The sequence below is a fragment of the Oryx dammah genome, unplaced genomic scaffold (assembly GCF_014754425.2).
Source record: "Oryx dammah isolate SB20612 unplaced genomic scaffold, SCBI_Odam_1.1 HiC_scaffold_28, whole genome shotgun sequence".
NCBI lineage: Eukaryota > Metazoa > Chordata > Mammalia > Artiodactyla > Bovidae > Oryx > Oryx dammah.
Window position 1 is genome coordinate 65509731 of NW_024070212.1, and position 16586 is coordinate 65526316.

A 16586-nucleotide genomic window follows, 5' to 3' on the forward strand; every position below is an offset into this window, starting at 1 on the left:
TAAGACATGATTTTTGTCTTCAAGGTGGTAAAAAAAAAAGCACCTAAGTAGATCTAAATAAATTACTATATTTGAAAGAAGAGTAAACAAAAAGGGAGCTTTGATTGGTCCAAATAGGAAACAGAATGAGGAAATTAGAGTCATGGGAATACAAGGCCCACTGGCAGGGGACCAGTAGATGGGCATGGCTGAAACTGTTGATTCAGATGTAGAGGAGGAGTTGCTGATGAGGCTTGAATAGTTGGAGCCAGATTTTGAAGACCTTTAAAAGCATATGCAGTGAACATGGAGTTCTTAAACGTTTTTAAGTCTCAGTGAAAGACAGGATGAGGCTATTATGTGATGTTAAGTAGTCTTATTAAATAGTAATTTTATGCAATCTGAATATATATATAGTTGTATAATTTAAAAATTATCCTTAGATTATTTTTCATAGATTATTGACAAATACTGCTTATTTTACAATATCAGATATATATATATCTTTAATATAGTTCATATTTGATATGTTTAAGTATTTGCCATATTTACAAAAATATAGCTTTAGCTTTGTGTTTTTAAATTTCTTTTTTCCAGCTATAAGAAAGACCAGATGGTTGAGGAACTAATGGAACCTCTGAAATACGCTGAACAACTTCCTGTCGCTCAGATAATACACCAGGTTTGCTTTCCATTTTTATTCTTTTGAAAGAAACAAGATTTTTAATCTCTGAAAAGTAATTGCTTTTGTTAGGTTTTTCAGAATCAATGTGCTATAGCTGAAAGGCATTCCAGGCTGTCTAGCCCTATTTAGACTCCACCTCTTGCAGTTGGAAATCTCATTCAAAGTGCAATATTAAAAAGCTACTTGCTGTTTAACAGTAGAATTCTTGCTTATATAAAATACAGGGTAGAATCAGAATTATCTTTTGTGCATTACTTAACAACAAGACTTAATTTCAGAGAACTTTCATTTGAACCATTGTGTATGGTACTTGTTAATGACAAAGAAAATGCTGAAAAATATCATTTGGTATAATTTCTTTGAGTTGCTAAAATGAGAAAGAAATCTTTCCCTACTTCTTCCACCCCACCCCATTATCAACTCTTGTAAAGTGTAATTCTAAATGTCATGTGGGTAATTTTTTCATTTCCAATTATAATGACTCTATCATCCCTTCTACATTAACTGTAATCTTAGAAAAGGCAATGTGGTAAGTTTTTAAACTTTGAATTTGTACTGTAATTCTGACAGCATATAAAGTCCACCCTGCTGGGCCAGAATCTAAGAATTTTAAAAGTGGTTTGTTGATGAGAGTTATGGCCTATAGACCTACCATATTTATCAGAGGCTATAGATTATAGGAAATATCAAAAGCCCTTAAACATCAGAATGTCAGAATATTCACAAATGTTAATTACGATTGAGTCTTTTTTCCATATGTCTTTGCCAATCAAAAGAATTTTTATTTAGGAGATACAGATTGATTATAAGTACCAGGTTGAGCTTATTAAAAGAAACAGGCTTTTACTTTAAAATGTTGGCTATATAGATCTTTTCATGGATGTTAAAATTGAATATTAAAATTCTATGAGAAATTACAAAAAGTGGTCTAAAATTTGCCCACAGTCTATCTGTGGTTGGTAATCAGGTCCAGTTATATGTCAGGAATTCCCTGGTGTTGTCAGAGCTTAAATGACCTAACAGCCTGCAAATGTCACATTTAAAATTCTGTCTTCATGCCTGACTCTCAGCATAAATGAATTTAACAGCAGAGCAGGCAGCAAGTCAATATGTTCTTAACAGTAAGAATGAGCAATGAAACAGTCTATGGTTTGTTCAGAATAGGTAAATAGAATCTGCCCACAACACTTCACCTAGAATAAAATCTAAAACAGGAAATAAGAGTTAACCTGTAAGATGGTTGACCAGATGAAATGTCAGTCATATTTTTATAGCTTGAAAGAACCAATAAACTGCCGTTATATACACTGTGTGAATTCAAAGATGAAAAACTTTTACCCTGGTCAAAATTTTTATGATAGTATTCTTGGCATTATAAGAAGCTATCATTAATTTTAACACTGAATTATAAACAATTATAATTGAAATTTTTATAGTACCTGAATTTATAAAATTTTTATTGTACCTGAATTTAGAAAATTTTTATTTTAAGATTCATGATAGGAATTTCTTTTTTTTTATATTGAATAAAATTAATTTTGTTCTCAAGGGGTAATCAGGAAAGATCATTTTTCCTCTTATTTCCCTTTATTGACAGTACTACAAGTTTGAAACTGTTACAGCTGTCTGTCGAGTATGTTGCTAGGAGTTCACTTATAAGTGAATTATTTGAAAGCTATTTTTTCCCCTAAGAGAAAAGTAATGTATATAATAATTAGGTGCATCCAATCCCATAAAACTTCAAAATAGGTAATATATCTGTATTATAGTATATATTTAACCTCCACCTATAATAGTGTGTTTTTGTACTGTAAGTAACTGTTTTTCTTCTCGTCTTGAGTCATGCTTTAGCTATCTCTGTTTTGGAGTGTGTGTCATTCTTATTTGAAATAACGTTATTTATTCACATATCTTATCCTCTGTGTGCCCAGTCATTTCAATTGTGTCTGACTCTTTGCAACCCCATGGACTGTAGCCCACAGGCTCCTTTGTCTATGGGATTCTTCAGGCAAGATTACTGGAGTAGATTGCAGTTTCCTCCTGCAGGGCATCTTCCTGAACCAGGGACCAAACCCATGTCTCTCGAGTCTCTTATGTCTCCTGCCTTGGTAGGTGGGTTTTTGTTTTGTTTTGTTTTGTTTTGTTTTACCACTAGTGCCACCATATCTTCTATTTGATCATCTTTCTAGATGTCCTTGATTTCTTGATATTTTTTTTCAGCATCTTATCTTGTGCCATGTTTGCATATGTCTGAATGGATGGAGATATATGTGTGTGTGTGCGCACGCGCACAATGGTATAGTGAGAGCCAGAGCATCTCTTTTCCCTGTGTGTGTGTGTGTGTGTGTGTGTGCGCGCACATGCGCAATGGAATAGTGAGAGCCAGAGCACCTCTTTTCCCTACTACTCAGGCATCAGAAGCCAGGGCACAGTTTAGAAAATGAGAGAGGAGGAGCCAGGCACAGGGCTTAACATGAAGAGCAACTCGAGAAATACCAGAGAATGAGAGAGAGGAATGTATTTCAGTCATTTGAGTAATTAATTTCTTGTTTATATTACTTAAATTGTATGTTACAATGAGGAGATAGATAAGATTTCAGTATTGCCATTTTATACTGCCAAATTATTTACTTTTTTTAGGTGTCCTAGCAAACATGATTGCACATCTAGGAAATCCAAGACATTCAAGTTATAAACAGTAGAAGTAAGAAGAGAATCTGGTGAGATAGTCAGATATAAGATGAATAAAACTGGTGCTTCTTTATATTTGCAATAACTACACAAAATGAAATGGGAAAAATGTTCTTTCACAATGAAAGGAACTATAAAATACTTAGGAAGTACATTTGGCAAATAAACTAGAACTTACAGCATAAGAATCATGGAAGCAAACCACGTTTCATAAACAGAAAGTTATACCAAATATTTGGTGGGGCAGGGAACTTAATATCATAAAGTATAATTCTCCCAAATTAGCAGTTCTAATTAGAATAGAAGCAAGTTTTTTTTTTAATGTTGGGAAAAAAAAATGACCACACAGTTCATGTGGAAGAACAAATATCTAATAATAGACAAAGAAGGTATATAAAAGAAGACATAGACTCTTGAATCATATAAATATGTATGGACAAAGGAATAGATAAATAGATTAAAGGAATACAATGAAAGGCTGGATTTCAAACATTATTATAATTCAAAGTAAGAAATACATTGTATATACATTGATGTATGTATGTGTTAAAAATTAGAAGTAAAAGTTTTATGAAACATTTACCCTCAGTACATGTGGTGCATATTATTTTCTTTGTCTGTTTTTTTTCAGTGTCAAATAAAACTTAACTAAATTGATTTCAAAAGCAAACAGTCCTGATCTGTGGCTTGAAAAAACCCTGAATAGAGAATTCAAAGAAAAAAATTTATGAGATTTGATCATTAAATATATGATTAAGATTATAGTATTTCAATAGGAAAACAGCTTAATTTCAATTTCATACTATATAATATAAAATAAATTTTGTATGAAGACTTAAAGTAAAATAAGATTTTAGAAGAAAGTTTCAGCAACTGCATTTTTAATCTAAAGTAGGAAAGAACTTAATGAACACACAAATGCAGGAGATATGTTTGGCTCCATAAAAATTTAATATTTTATATATCAAAAGATACCACAACATTAAAACACTAAGGTTAGAATCGAAATAAGATCTTTTCAAAGAAGACAGTAGTGAATTGGTTAATATCACAGATATAAGCAGAATTCTTGAAAGTTTATAAAAGACAAAACAACTCAGTAGAAAAAAAAGGCAAAAGAAATGAAAAGCAGATCAGAGAAAAACAAACAGAAATGGCTAGTGAGTGAAAAGAAAGCCTAAAACTCATTAAGGAAGTACAAATTACAAATTAAATAAAATTATTGTATGCCCATCAAATTGGCAGAAATTAAAATTACATGTTGGAAAACAGTCTGGCAGTTTCTCAAAAGGTTAAGTGTAGATTTACCATATGACCCAATGATTCCAGCCTACATATGTAAAAACATGTATCCACACAAAAACCTGTACATGAATGGTCATAGCAATATTATTTATATTAGCTGATAATTGGAAACATCACAGTGTTGATCAACTAATGGACAAATAAAATATATCCATACAGTGGGCCGTTATCCAGTGATTAAAGGGGAATGAAGTACTGATACCTGTACTACATGGGTGATCCTTGAAAACAGTGTGTTAAGTAAAAGTCTATCATAAAAGACCACATGTTGTATGGTCCTGTTTGCGTGAAATGTCTAGAATAGGCAGATCTATTATGGGTTGTCTAGAACGGGGATGAAGTGGGGGAATGAAGAGTGACTTCTAAATGGGTATAGGGATTCTTTTTTTTGAAGTGGTAAAAATGTTCTAAAGTTGGTGATAAGCACTGCAGTTGTTGTTGTTCAGTCACTAAGTTATGTCCAACTCTTTGTGACCCCATGGACTGCAGCATGCCAGGCTTTGCTGTCCTTCACCATCTCCCAGAGTTTGCTCAAACATACATCTATTAAGTTGATGATGCCATCCAACCATCTCATCCTCTGTCATCCCCTTCTCTTGTTCTCAATCTTTCCTAGGATCAGGGTCTATTCCAATAAGTCAGCTCTTTGTATCAGGTGGCCAAAGTCTTGGAGCTTCAGCTTCAGCATCAGTCCTTCTGATGAATGTTTAGAGCTGATTTCCTTTAGGACTGACTGCTTTGATCTTGTTGCACTCCAAGGGACTCTCAAGAGTCTTCTCCAGCACCACAGTTTGAAAGCATCGATCCTTGGTGCTCAGCCTTCTTTATGGTCCAGCTCTCACATCCGTATGTGACTATGGAAAAACCATAGCTTTGACTATACAGACCTTTGTCAGCAAAAAAATGTCTCTACTTTCTAATACGCTGTCTAGGTATGTCATAGCTTTTCATCCAAGGAGCAAGTGTCTTCTAATTTCATGGTTGCAGTCACTGTCTTCACAAATTTTGGAGCCCAAGAAGATAAAATCTGCCACTGTTTCCATTGTTTCTCCATCTATTTGCCATAAAATGATGGAACCGAATGCAAGTTTTTTGAATGTGGAGTTTTAAGCCATCTTTTTTACTCTCCTCTTTTCACCTTCTTCAAGAGGCTCTTTAGTTCCTCATTGCTTTCTGCCATTAGAGTGGTATCAGCTATATATCTGAGGTTGTTATTTCTCCCAGGAATCTTGATTCCATCTTGTGATTTATCCAGCCTGGCATTTCACATGATGTACTCTGCATAGAAGTTAAATAGCAGGGTGACAATTCAGTTCATTCAGTTCAGTTCAGTCACTCAGTCGTGTCCGACTCTTTGCGACCCCATGAATCACAGCACACCAGGCCTCCCTGTCCATCACCAACTCCTGTAGTTCACTCAAACTCATGTCCATTGAGTTACTGATGCCATCCAGTCATCTCATCCTCTGTCGTACCCTTCTCCTCCTGCCCCCAGTGCCTCCCAGCATCAGGGTCTTTTCCAATGAGTCAACTCTTCGCATGAGGTGGCCAAAATATTGGAGTTTCAGCTTCAGCATCAGTTCCTCCAATGAACACCCAGGACTGATCTCCTTTAGGATGGACTGGTTGGATCTCCTTGCAGTCCAAGGGACTCTCAAGAATCTTCTCCAACACCACAGTTCAAAAGCATCAATTCTTTGGTGCTCAGCTTTCTTCACAGTCCAACTCTCACATCCATACATGACACTAGAAAAACCATAGCCTTGACTAGATGGACCTTTGTTGGCAAAGTAATATCTCTGCTTTTTAATATGCTATCTAGGTTGGCCATAACTTTCCTTCCAAGGAGTAAGCGTCTTTTAATATCATGCTGCAGTCACCATCTGCAGTGATTTTGGAGCCCCCCAAAAATAAAGTCTGATACTGTTTCCACTGTTTCCCCATCTATCTGCCATGAAGTGATAGGACCGGATGTCATGATCTTCATTTTCTGAATATTAAGCTTTAAGCCAACTTTTTTGCTCTCCTCTTTTACTTTCATTAAGAGGCTTTTTAGTTCCTCTTCACTTTCTGCCATCAGGGTGATGTCATCTGCATATCTGAGGTTATTGATATTTCTCCTGGCAATCTCAATTCCAGCTTGTGCTTCTTGCAGCCCAGCATTTCCCATGATGTACTCTGCATATAAGTTAAATAAGCAGGGTGACAGTATATAGCCTTGATGTACTCCTTTTCCTATTTGGAACCAGTCTGTTGTTCCATGTCCAGTTCTAACTGTTGCTTCCTGACCTGCATATAGGTTTCTCAAGAGGCAGGTCAGGTGGTCTGGTATTTCCATCTCTTTCAGAATTTTCCAGTTTCTTGTGATCCACACAATCAAAGGCTTTGGCATAGTCAGTAAAGCAGAAATAGATGTTTTTCTGGAACTCTCTTGCTTTTTCGATGATCCAGTAGATGTTGGCGATTTGATCTCTGGTTCCTCTGTCTTTTCTAAAACGAGCTTGAACATCTGGAAGTTCATGTTCATGTTCTGCCGAAGCCTGGCTTGGAGAATTTTGAGCATTACTTTACTAGCGTGTGAGATGAGTGCAATTGTGCAGTAGTTTGAGTATTTTTGGCATTGCCTTTCTTTGGGACTGGAATGAAAACTGACCTTTTCCAGTCCTGTGGCCACTGCTGAGTTTTCCACATTTGCTGGCATATTGAGTGTAGCACTTTCACAGCATCATCTTTGAGGATTTGAAATAACTCAACTCGAATTCCATCACCTCCACTAGCTTTGTTCATAGTGATACTTCCTAAGGCCCACTTGACTTCACATTCCAGGATGTCTGGCTGTAGGTGAGTGATCACACCATCATGATTATCTTGGTCGTGAAGCTCTTTTTGTACAGTTCTTCTGTGTATTCTTTCCACCTGTTCTTAATACCTTATGCTTCTGTTAGGTCCAAAGATGGTATGGACCATCTTTGCATGAAATGAGCCCATCTTTGCATGAAATGTTCCCTTGGTATCTCTAATTTTCTTGAAGAGATCTCTAGTCTTTCCCATTCTGTTGTTTTCCTCTGTTTCTTTGCACTGATTGCTGAGGAAGGCTTTCTTATCTCTCCTTGCTATTCTTTAGAACTCTGCATTCAGATGCTTATATCTTTCCTTTTCTCCTTTGCTTTTCACTTCTCTTTTCACAGCTATTTGTAAGGCCTCCTCAGACAGCCATTTTGTTTTTTTGCATTTCTTTTCCACGGGGATGGTCTTGATCCTTGTCTCCTGTACAATTTCACGAACCTCCGTCCATAGTTCATCAGGCACTTTGTCTGTCAGATCTAGTCCCTTAAATATATTTCTCACTTTTACTGTATAATCATAAGGGATTTGATTTAGGTCATACCTGAATGGTCTAGTGTTTCTCCCCACTTTCTTCAATTTAATTCTGAATTTGGCAATAAGGTGTTCATGATCTGAGCCACAGTAAGTTCCCTGTCTTTTTTTTGCTGACTGTATAGAGCTTCTCCATCTTTGGCTGCAAAGAATATAATCAATCTGATTTCGATGTTGACCATCTGGTGATGTCCACGTGTAGAGTCTTCTCTTGTGTTGTTGGAAGAGGGTGTTTGCTTTGACCAGTGCATTCTCTTGGCAAAATTCTATTAGCCTTTGCCCTGCTTCATTCCATACTCCAAGGCCAAATTTGCCTGTTAGTCCAGGTGTTTTTTGACTTCCATACTTTTGTATTCCAGTCCCCTATAATGAAAAGGACATCTTTTTGGGGTGTTAGTTCTAAAAGGTCTTGTAGGTCTTCATAGAACCATTCAACTTCAGCTTCTTCAGTGTTACTGGTTGGGGCATAGGCTTGGATTACCGTGATATTGAATGGTTTGTCTTGGAAACGAACAGAGATCATTCTGTCGTTTTTGAGATTGCATCCAAGTACTGCATTTCGGACTCTTTTGTTGACCATGATGGCTACTCCATTTCTTCTAAGGGATTCCTGCCTGCAGTAGTAGATATAATGGTCATCTGAGTTAAATTCACCCTTTCCAGTCCATTTTAGTTCGGTGATTCCTAGAATGTTGACATTCACTCTTGCCATCTCCTGTTTAACCACTTCCAATTTGCCTTGATTCATGGTCCTAACATTCCAGGTTCCTATGCAATATTGCTGTTTACAGCATCAGACCTTGCTTCTGTCACCAGTCACATTCACAACTGGGTATTCTTTTTGCTTTGGCTCCATCCCTTCATTCTTTCTGGAGTTATTTCTCCACTGATCTCCAGTAGCATATTGGGCACCTACCACCCCGGGAAGTTCCCCTTTCAGTATCCTGTTATTTTGCCTTTTCATACTGTTCATGGCAAGAATACTGAAGTGGTTTGCCATTCCCTTCTCCAGTGGAGCACATTCTGTCAGACCTCTCCACCATGACCCTCCCATCTTGGGTGGCCCCACATGGCATCGCTTAGTTTCACTGAGTTAGACAAGGCTGTAGTCTGTGTGATAAGATTGGCTAGTTTTCTGTGATTACGGTTTCAGTGTGTCTGCCTTCTGATGCCCTCTCGCAACACCTACTGTCTTACTTGGGTTTCTCTTACCTTGGACGTGGGGTATCTCTTCACGGCTGCTCCAGAAAAGTGCAGCCGCTGCTCCTTACCTTGGACGAGGGGTGTTGCCTCACTGGCCGCCCCTTCTGACCTTGAACCCATATGGAGTAGCTCTTCTCAGCCCTCCTTTGCCCACACAGCTGCCACTCCTTGCACGTGGGGACAGTATATAGCATTGATATACTCCTTTCCAGATTTTGTACCAGCTTATTGTTCCATGTCCAGTTCTGTTGCTTCTTGACCTGCATACAGGTTTCTCAGGAGGCCGGTAAGGTGGTCTGGTATTCCCATCTCTTTAAGAATTTCCCACAGTTTGGTGTGATCTCCACCAATGGCACCCCACTCCAGTACTCTTGCCTGGAAAATCTCATGGATGGAGGCGCCTGGAGGGCTGCAGTCCATGGGGTCACTGAGGGTTGGACACGACTGAGCGACTTCACTTTCATTTTTCTCTTTCATGCTTTGGAGAAGGAAATGGCAACCCATTCCAGTGTTCTTCCTGGGGAATCCCAGGGATGGGGGAGCCTGTTGGGCTGCCGTCTATGGAGTTTCACAGAGTCGGACACGACTGAAGTGACTTAGCAGCACAGTCAAAGCTTTAGCCTAGTCAGTGAAGCAGAAGTAGATGTTTTTCTGGAATTTTCATTCTTTTTCTATGATCCAACAGGTGTTGCAATTTGACCTCTGTTTCCTTTGCCTTTTCTAAATCCAGCTTGTACATCTGGAAGTTTTTGGTTCATGAACTGTTGAAGCCTAGCTGGAAGGATTTTGAGCATTACTGTGGTGGCATGTGAAATGAGTGCCGTTGTATGGTAGTTTAAACATTCTTTGGCATTGCAGAGCTCTGTGAATATACCAAAACCATTGCATCTCAGTGCATTGATATTTGCAGCAGTCTTGCTTTTGGCCACAACAAATTGGAAATGATGTGAATGCCCCTCAGCATAGTTGCTTTACAGTGTGGATGATTTTCAGAAGTCACAGTCAGTAGAGCAAATACATGTTTTCTGTATTTTCTTATTATTGGATTTATTTTTTTTATCAACTAACCTCTTATCCCTCCTCTTCTTTCAGCCTAATGGTAGAAAATTTAGTCACTCTCACCTAGAGTTTTCTTCATTTTCCACTCCTTTCTGGTATGATGGAATCACAGCTTATTAATAGTGGGTAGTGACATGGCTTCATGGTACTGGGAGATTCAAGGTGTTCCTTCCCTGAGATATACTGTTATATTGTATAGGTTTGGATTGGTATCTGTCTTTTCTGATAGCCGCCGAGTCAGCCATGTGCACAGTACATCTGTTAGTGCTTTATATATCGTCTCTCCATGTTGTTGTATAGCTCTGGCAGTGTTAGAGGAAGAGAACAGAGTAGATGTTGTCATTCCTTTCTATTCCTTTCCTCTCTTCTCTATCCTCTTTTGACTTCCTCACTTCTTTTTGCCCCTTTTCCCCATCTTCCTCTATTTCGTTCTTGTAAGCTGAAGTTATTTGAATTCTTCCCAGATGTTGTTGAGTGTTGTTAGTATTTTCATTGGAAACTGAATTAAGTGTAGTGTCTGATACATAGTAGACACTGGACATAGCAAACACTGGATAAGGATGGGGACCTTTGTTGAATTTAGGAGTCTTTGACATGCTGACTAAGAAGAAATGTAAGTGAAGAGTTTTCTAAAGGTCACAAAAAGAGTTTACTGCAGACTATTTATGACACTTGGGTTCCTTTCATGACCAACAGTGGTAGTATTTATTTAATGTTTCTGAGTAGGTAGGCAAATTTTAGGTTTCATTATATTAACAATTCAGACAGTCTAGTGGTCTTGCAACAACAGCAAGAAAATCATAAGTTGCATGGGGTAGTGTAAATTGCAAATACTGATGAAAGGAGCATTATTTTATGTGAAAATACAACTAATCCTCTTAAAGATTTATAAAGTTAGGACATAAAATATTATGAAAAATAGAAAAACACATACAAAAGAAAGTGGTTTGGTTAACCTTGCATGCTTATGTTGATAATTTTTCTTTTAGGGAGGTTATTTTTTCTTTTAATCTGTTTACTAGGAATACAGGTACAGAACTATCTCACTGAGACACATATGGAGAGATGTGGATGACTTTCCCATATAAGTAATTTTACATTTATTTCAGAGATGTTAATTTTAAAATTAAACCACTTAAAAAATAGCTTAAATTTACTATTAAGATTTGAAATATGTGACTGTACTTTGGTACTTTTGTGGAAAGTTTGTATTTTTTGTTCTTTGTGAAAAGAATTGCATACAGATGGGTTAGAAAACATTTCTTTCTTTCCTGGTTTTAATTGGTAGGTTCATGTTACTTTAACTTGTAAACATAAAAAATAGATTAGCACCATGTAGAGTTTATTGAATAATAAAATAGTAACAACTAGGGATAAAAAAAAACAGACACAAGTTTTGGAAAAATTAATATATAGTTAAGAGTAGTATAAGCTAGAATCAAAATTGCCAGAAGAAAAATTAGTGACTTCAGATATGCAGATGACACCAGCATTATGGCAGAAAGCAAAGAGGAACTAAAGAGCCTCTTGATGAAAGTCAAAGAGGAGAGTAAAAAAGCTGGCTTAAAACTCAGTATTCAAAAAACTAAGATTGTGGCATCCAGTTCCATCACTTCATGGCAAATAGATGGGGAAATCATAGAAAAAGTAAAAGTTTTATTTTCTTGGGCTCCAAAATCACTGCAGATGGTGACCACAGCTGTGAAATTAAAAGACGCTTTCTCCTTGGAAGGAAAGCTCTGACCAATCTAGACAGCATATTCAAAAGCAGAGACATTACTTTGCCAACAAAGGTCCGTCTAGTCAAAGCTATGGTTTTTCTGTAGTCATGTATGGATGTAAGAGTTGGATAAAGAAAGCTGAGCGCCAAAGAATTGATGCTTTTGAACTGTGGTGTTGGAGAAGAGTCTTGAGAGTCCCTTGGACAACAAGGGGATCAAACCAGTCAATCCTAAAGGATACCAGCCCTCGATATTCATTGGAAGGACTGATGCTGGAGCTGAAGCTCTAATACTTTGGCCACCTGAGGCAAAGAACTGACTCATGTGAAAAGACCATGATGCTGGGAAAGATTGAAGGCAGGAGGAAAAGGGGATGACAAAGGATCTGGTTAGATGGCATCACTGACTTGATGGACATGAGTTTGAGCCAACTCCAGGAGTTGGTAATGGACAGGGAAGCCTCACATGCTGCAGTCCATGGGGTCACAAAGAGCTGGACACGACTGAGCGACTGAACTGAACTGAACTGAACTAGGAGTAGTATATCAATCTCAAACACAATTGTTACTAATCTTCCTTTTTTAAAAAAAGTGATATAGTTTAGAAATGTACTGGAAAAATGAAAAGATCAGTAATGAATGTATAATTCACCATAACACGTTTTCTTTAGTATCATCTACTTAGGTATGTGTTTTATGTTTTGAAAATTTGTGTCAAGAATCAATTTTAGTTAGCTCTGCCAGATATTAAAATATTTAGGCTTGTACTATTTAGATATACAAAGTGGTACTGATAAAACAATGTAGGTAAGTCCTAAGTGCAGAATAGATCTGAGCAGAGTAGATAATATAAATCACTTAGCTAGCCTAGAAACCCCACTATGCATTTGGATTATATAAATGATAAAGATGACACCACAAATCAGTGAGAAAATAGAGGATTATTCAGTAAATGATGCTGGGACAGTTACGTCTTTGGGAGGGGCAGCAGAGACTAGATTCTTGATTTATAACTTGTGGAAAAAAGTAGATGCTAATTGGATTATAGATCAATGCAAAAAATGGGACCAGTCAAAACTACTACTACTAAGTCACTTCAGTCGTGTCCGACACTGTGCGACCCCATAGACGGCAGCCCACCAGGCTCCCCCATCCCTGGGATTCTCCAGGCAAGAACACTGGAGTGGGTTGCCATTTCCTTCTCCAGTCAAAACTACATATTGGTAAATATTGGTAAGGAATTTCTAAGTGAAAATCATGGCAAAAGCTTTAAGGAAAATCAATATATTTGACTTTGTAAAAATATAAAATTTATGCACATCAAAACAAAAAGGCAAATATCAAAGTGGAAAACTATTTCCCTCACAGATTTGACATCTTTATATATAAAGAGCTTTTACAAAGAGATAACAAACCTAACACTCCAATGGAAAAGGAGCAAAGAACTTCAGACAGACCTCATACATACAGACAGACCTGAAATAAAAATAGCTAATAAGCTGATGAAAACATTAATATATGATATAAGAATTATTCATTTCAACCTTAAAAATTAAAAAAAAATTCCCATTTAAATATCTCTTACATTAGCAAAACTATGAAAAGTAGTAATACTCAGTAACAACAAAGCACATAAACTATTGGAGAAGAGTGTTAATTGGTAGGGACAGTGTGGTAATTTTTACCAAAATTTATAAATTATGTTTATGAGCTATTTAAACATGGCTGATTGAACAATGTCTACTTTCCTTCCTGAAAAACCCTACTCAAATGACAGTAAATATATAAAAATATATAAATACTGTAAAACAAAGAAAATGGAGGAGTAGAAAATAGCAGATGAGAGGCACCAAAATTGGAAGAAGAAAAGAAGAAAATTAGTTGAATAAATGGTAATCAGCTTAGTGGAGTAGACAAGCTACACCCTAATTTCCATCATGAGGGAGATCTCTGAGAACAAGCCATTTGTATTGTAGAACTTGGGAAAGCAGACACCAGACACCTCAAAGGTTGTGTGCAAAGAGAAACTCCCTGTGTCCTTCTCCTGTTTAATTTACAAAACACTGGTGTCAGGCTTAGATTCTATCAGGCAGAAGACTGGAGAGTTCTTCCCTGAAGATGCTAGCCTAATAGAAAAAAAATGGTGTATTGTGACATTTGCAGGACCCCAGTTTAATAACCCAGTCCCAGTCTGTTCACCTCATTGGTAAGCCCCATGGTTAGTAAGTGCTGTTAATGCATAAAGTCTTATGATCAGTGTATTTTATTTCCTCACTCTTGAGATACAACCAAGGATCATTAAACTTTTGGAGAATTCTTTATTATGGAAGACAAAGCTCAAAATAAGCAAATGGATAAAGGGAACTTAGCAAATATAGACAAAGCCAGGAATAGGAGAAAATAGTACTAACAGCAACCACTACTACCACTACCATTTCAGAAAGCAATGAGAAGGTATTTTATTTAGGAAGCAGGGTACTGTACACAAAAAGGAATATGCAGAAAACAAGGTCTTAAGAGCTCTTAGAAATTAAAACTATATGACTAGAAATAAAAATTTCAGTAGAAAATTTTGAATGCAAAGTTGAGGAATCTCTTAAGAGACAGAACAAAAAGAGAAGGAAAATCAGAGATAAAGGATGAGAAAATTCAAGGAATTACACTGTAGACAATTCTGTATGAGTCTCACATTTCTGTATATCTTACGAGCAGAAGCACTGACAGGCTTTTTAAAAATTATTTATTTTTATTTATTTGTTTATGGCTGTGCTGGGTCTACTTTGCTGCACATGGGCTTTCTCTGGTTGCAGTGAGCAGGGGCTACTCTTTGTTGGGTTGCACAGTCTTCTCATTGTGGTGGCTTCTCTTCTTGTGGAGCACAGTAGTAGCTGTGGTGCGTGGGCTCAGTAGTTGCATCTCGTGGGCTCTAGAGCAAGGGCTCGGGGGTTGTGGTGCGTGGGCTTAATTACTCCATGGCTTACAGAATCTTCCCAGACTGGGATTGAACCTGTGTTCCTGTTCCCTGCATTGGCAGGTGGATTCTTAACCACTAGACCACCAGGGAAGTCCCATACTGAAAAGCTTTTACTCTAGATTATTTTGGCAAAGATGTTTTGTCTTGTGAACAGTATTGGAAGATAGTGACTCATTTAGATTTATTTGCTAAGACTTGGGATTTTCTAGGTTGGGGATTCATTGTCTGTTACATAAACCTACTGTGTGGATAGTAATTACCAAGGTCTGCCACTGCATTGTCCCCATGGGACTTGGGGACAGAAAGAACTGGCACACATGTGAAACTCATGTAGCTTATGAGTAATAAAGTACTTTGTCTCTGATTTAGGAGTCTAATGTCTTCTACCAGTAACCATGAAAGTGTTCTAGGCCAGCTTGTTATCTTGAAAGCAGGGTAAAATTTCAGAACCTTCACAGTTTCATACAATAATTTGTGACATCCAACATGTGACTAATGAAAAGTATTGGAAGAAGAAGACAGAAAGAAAAAACAAAGGGGAAGCTATATTAAAGAAATAATGCAAGAATATGTTTCCAGAACTCAGGAGTTTGCTAAGAAACAAATAGACCCCATCCAAGGAACATTAGTTTGAAATTTGAGAACAATAAAAAATAAAAAGAAGGCCCTAAAAACTTCCAGAATGAAAAAAAAAAAGAGGGGCCACGATCAAAAGAATAAACATCTTTTGACCACAGTCAGAAGAATTAGAGGAAGGAGAATTGGAAATGAAGTAGTAACGTCACCGTTATTTTTTTGTTAAAAGCTCATGTTGCTCGCTAGTCTCTAAAAGAATGTTCAGGCAGTGATTCACTGCTGCTGCTGCTGCTGCTAAGTCGCTTCAGTCGTGTCCAACTCTGTGGGACCCCATAGACAGCAGCCCACCAGGCTCCCTCATCCCTGGGATTCTCCAGGCAAGAACACTGGAGTGGGTCGCCATTTCCTTCCCCAATGCATGAAAGTGAAAAGTGAGTGAAGTCGCTCAGCCATGTCCAACTCTTAGCGACCCCATGGACTGCAGCCTACTAGGCTCCTCCATCCATGGGATTTTCCAGGCAAGAGTACTGGAGTAGGGTGTCATTGCCTTCTCTGAGTCTTTACTAGATACAAAAATTTACTATAGATAAAAATTAAAATAAAAAAAGCCAATGAAACCATGTTATTACTTTGAAAAGACAGACAAATTTGGTAACACAGTTAAACTAAGATGATAAAAGAAGAAAATTATCAAAATCAAGAATGAAGAGGGGGCATCACTAGAACCCTTTTAGAAATCAAAAGAATTATAAGTAAAGGTTTTAAAGACCTTTTTCCAACAAATTTTAGACAACTTAGATGAAATAGACAAATCCTAAAAAAATTCAAATATTAAAACTGGTCCAAAAATAAGTAGATAAAGCTAAATAGATTTTCAAGATAGGCAATTGAATTTATAAATTAAAATTTTACCACGAAGAAAAGTATGGACTCTGATGGCATGGTTGGTGAATTCTGTCAAACATTTTAAGTAAAAAATGGTATACAGTCACAGAAAATTGAGGAGAAGAAAACAC

The 16586-nt window shown here is 37.2% G+C and overlaps 1 protein-coding gene across 1 annotated transcript in view; it reads left to right on the forward strand.

Moving 5' to 3' along the window:
* Positions 1-16586, forward strand: part of PIGK (phosphatidylinositol glycan anchor biosynthesis class K) — a 144697-nt gene that overhangs the window by 92428 nt on the left and 35683 nt on the right. Inside the window, exon 10 of the mRNA XM_040232539.1 lies at positions 577-661. Within this exon, the coding sequence (XP_040088473.1) occupies positions 577-661 (85 nt within the window). The remainder of the gene's footprint in view (positions 1-576; positions 662-16586) is intronic.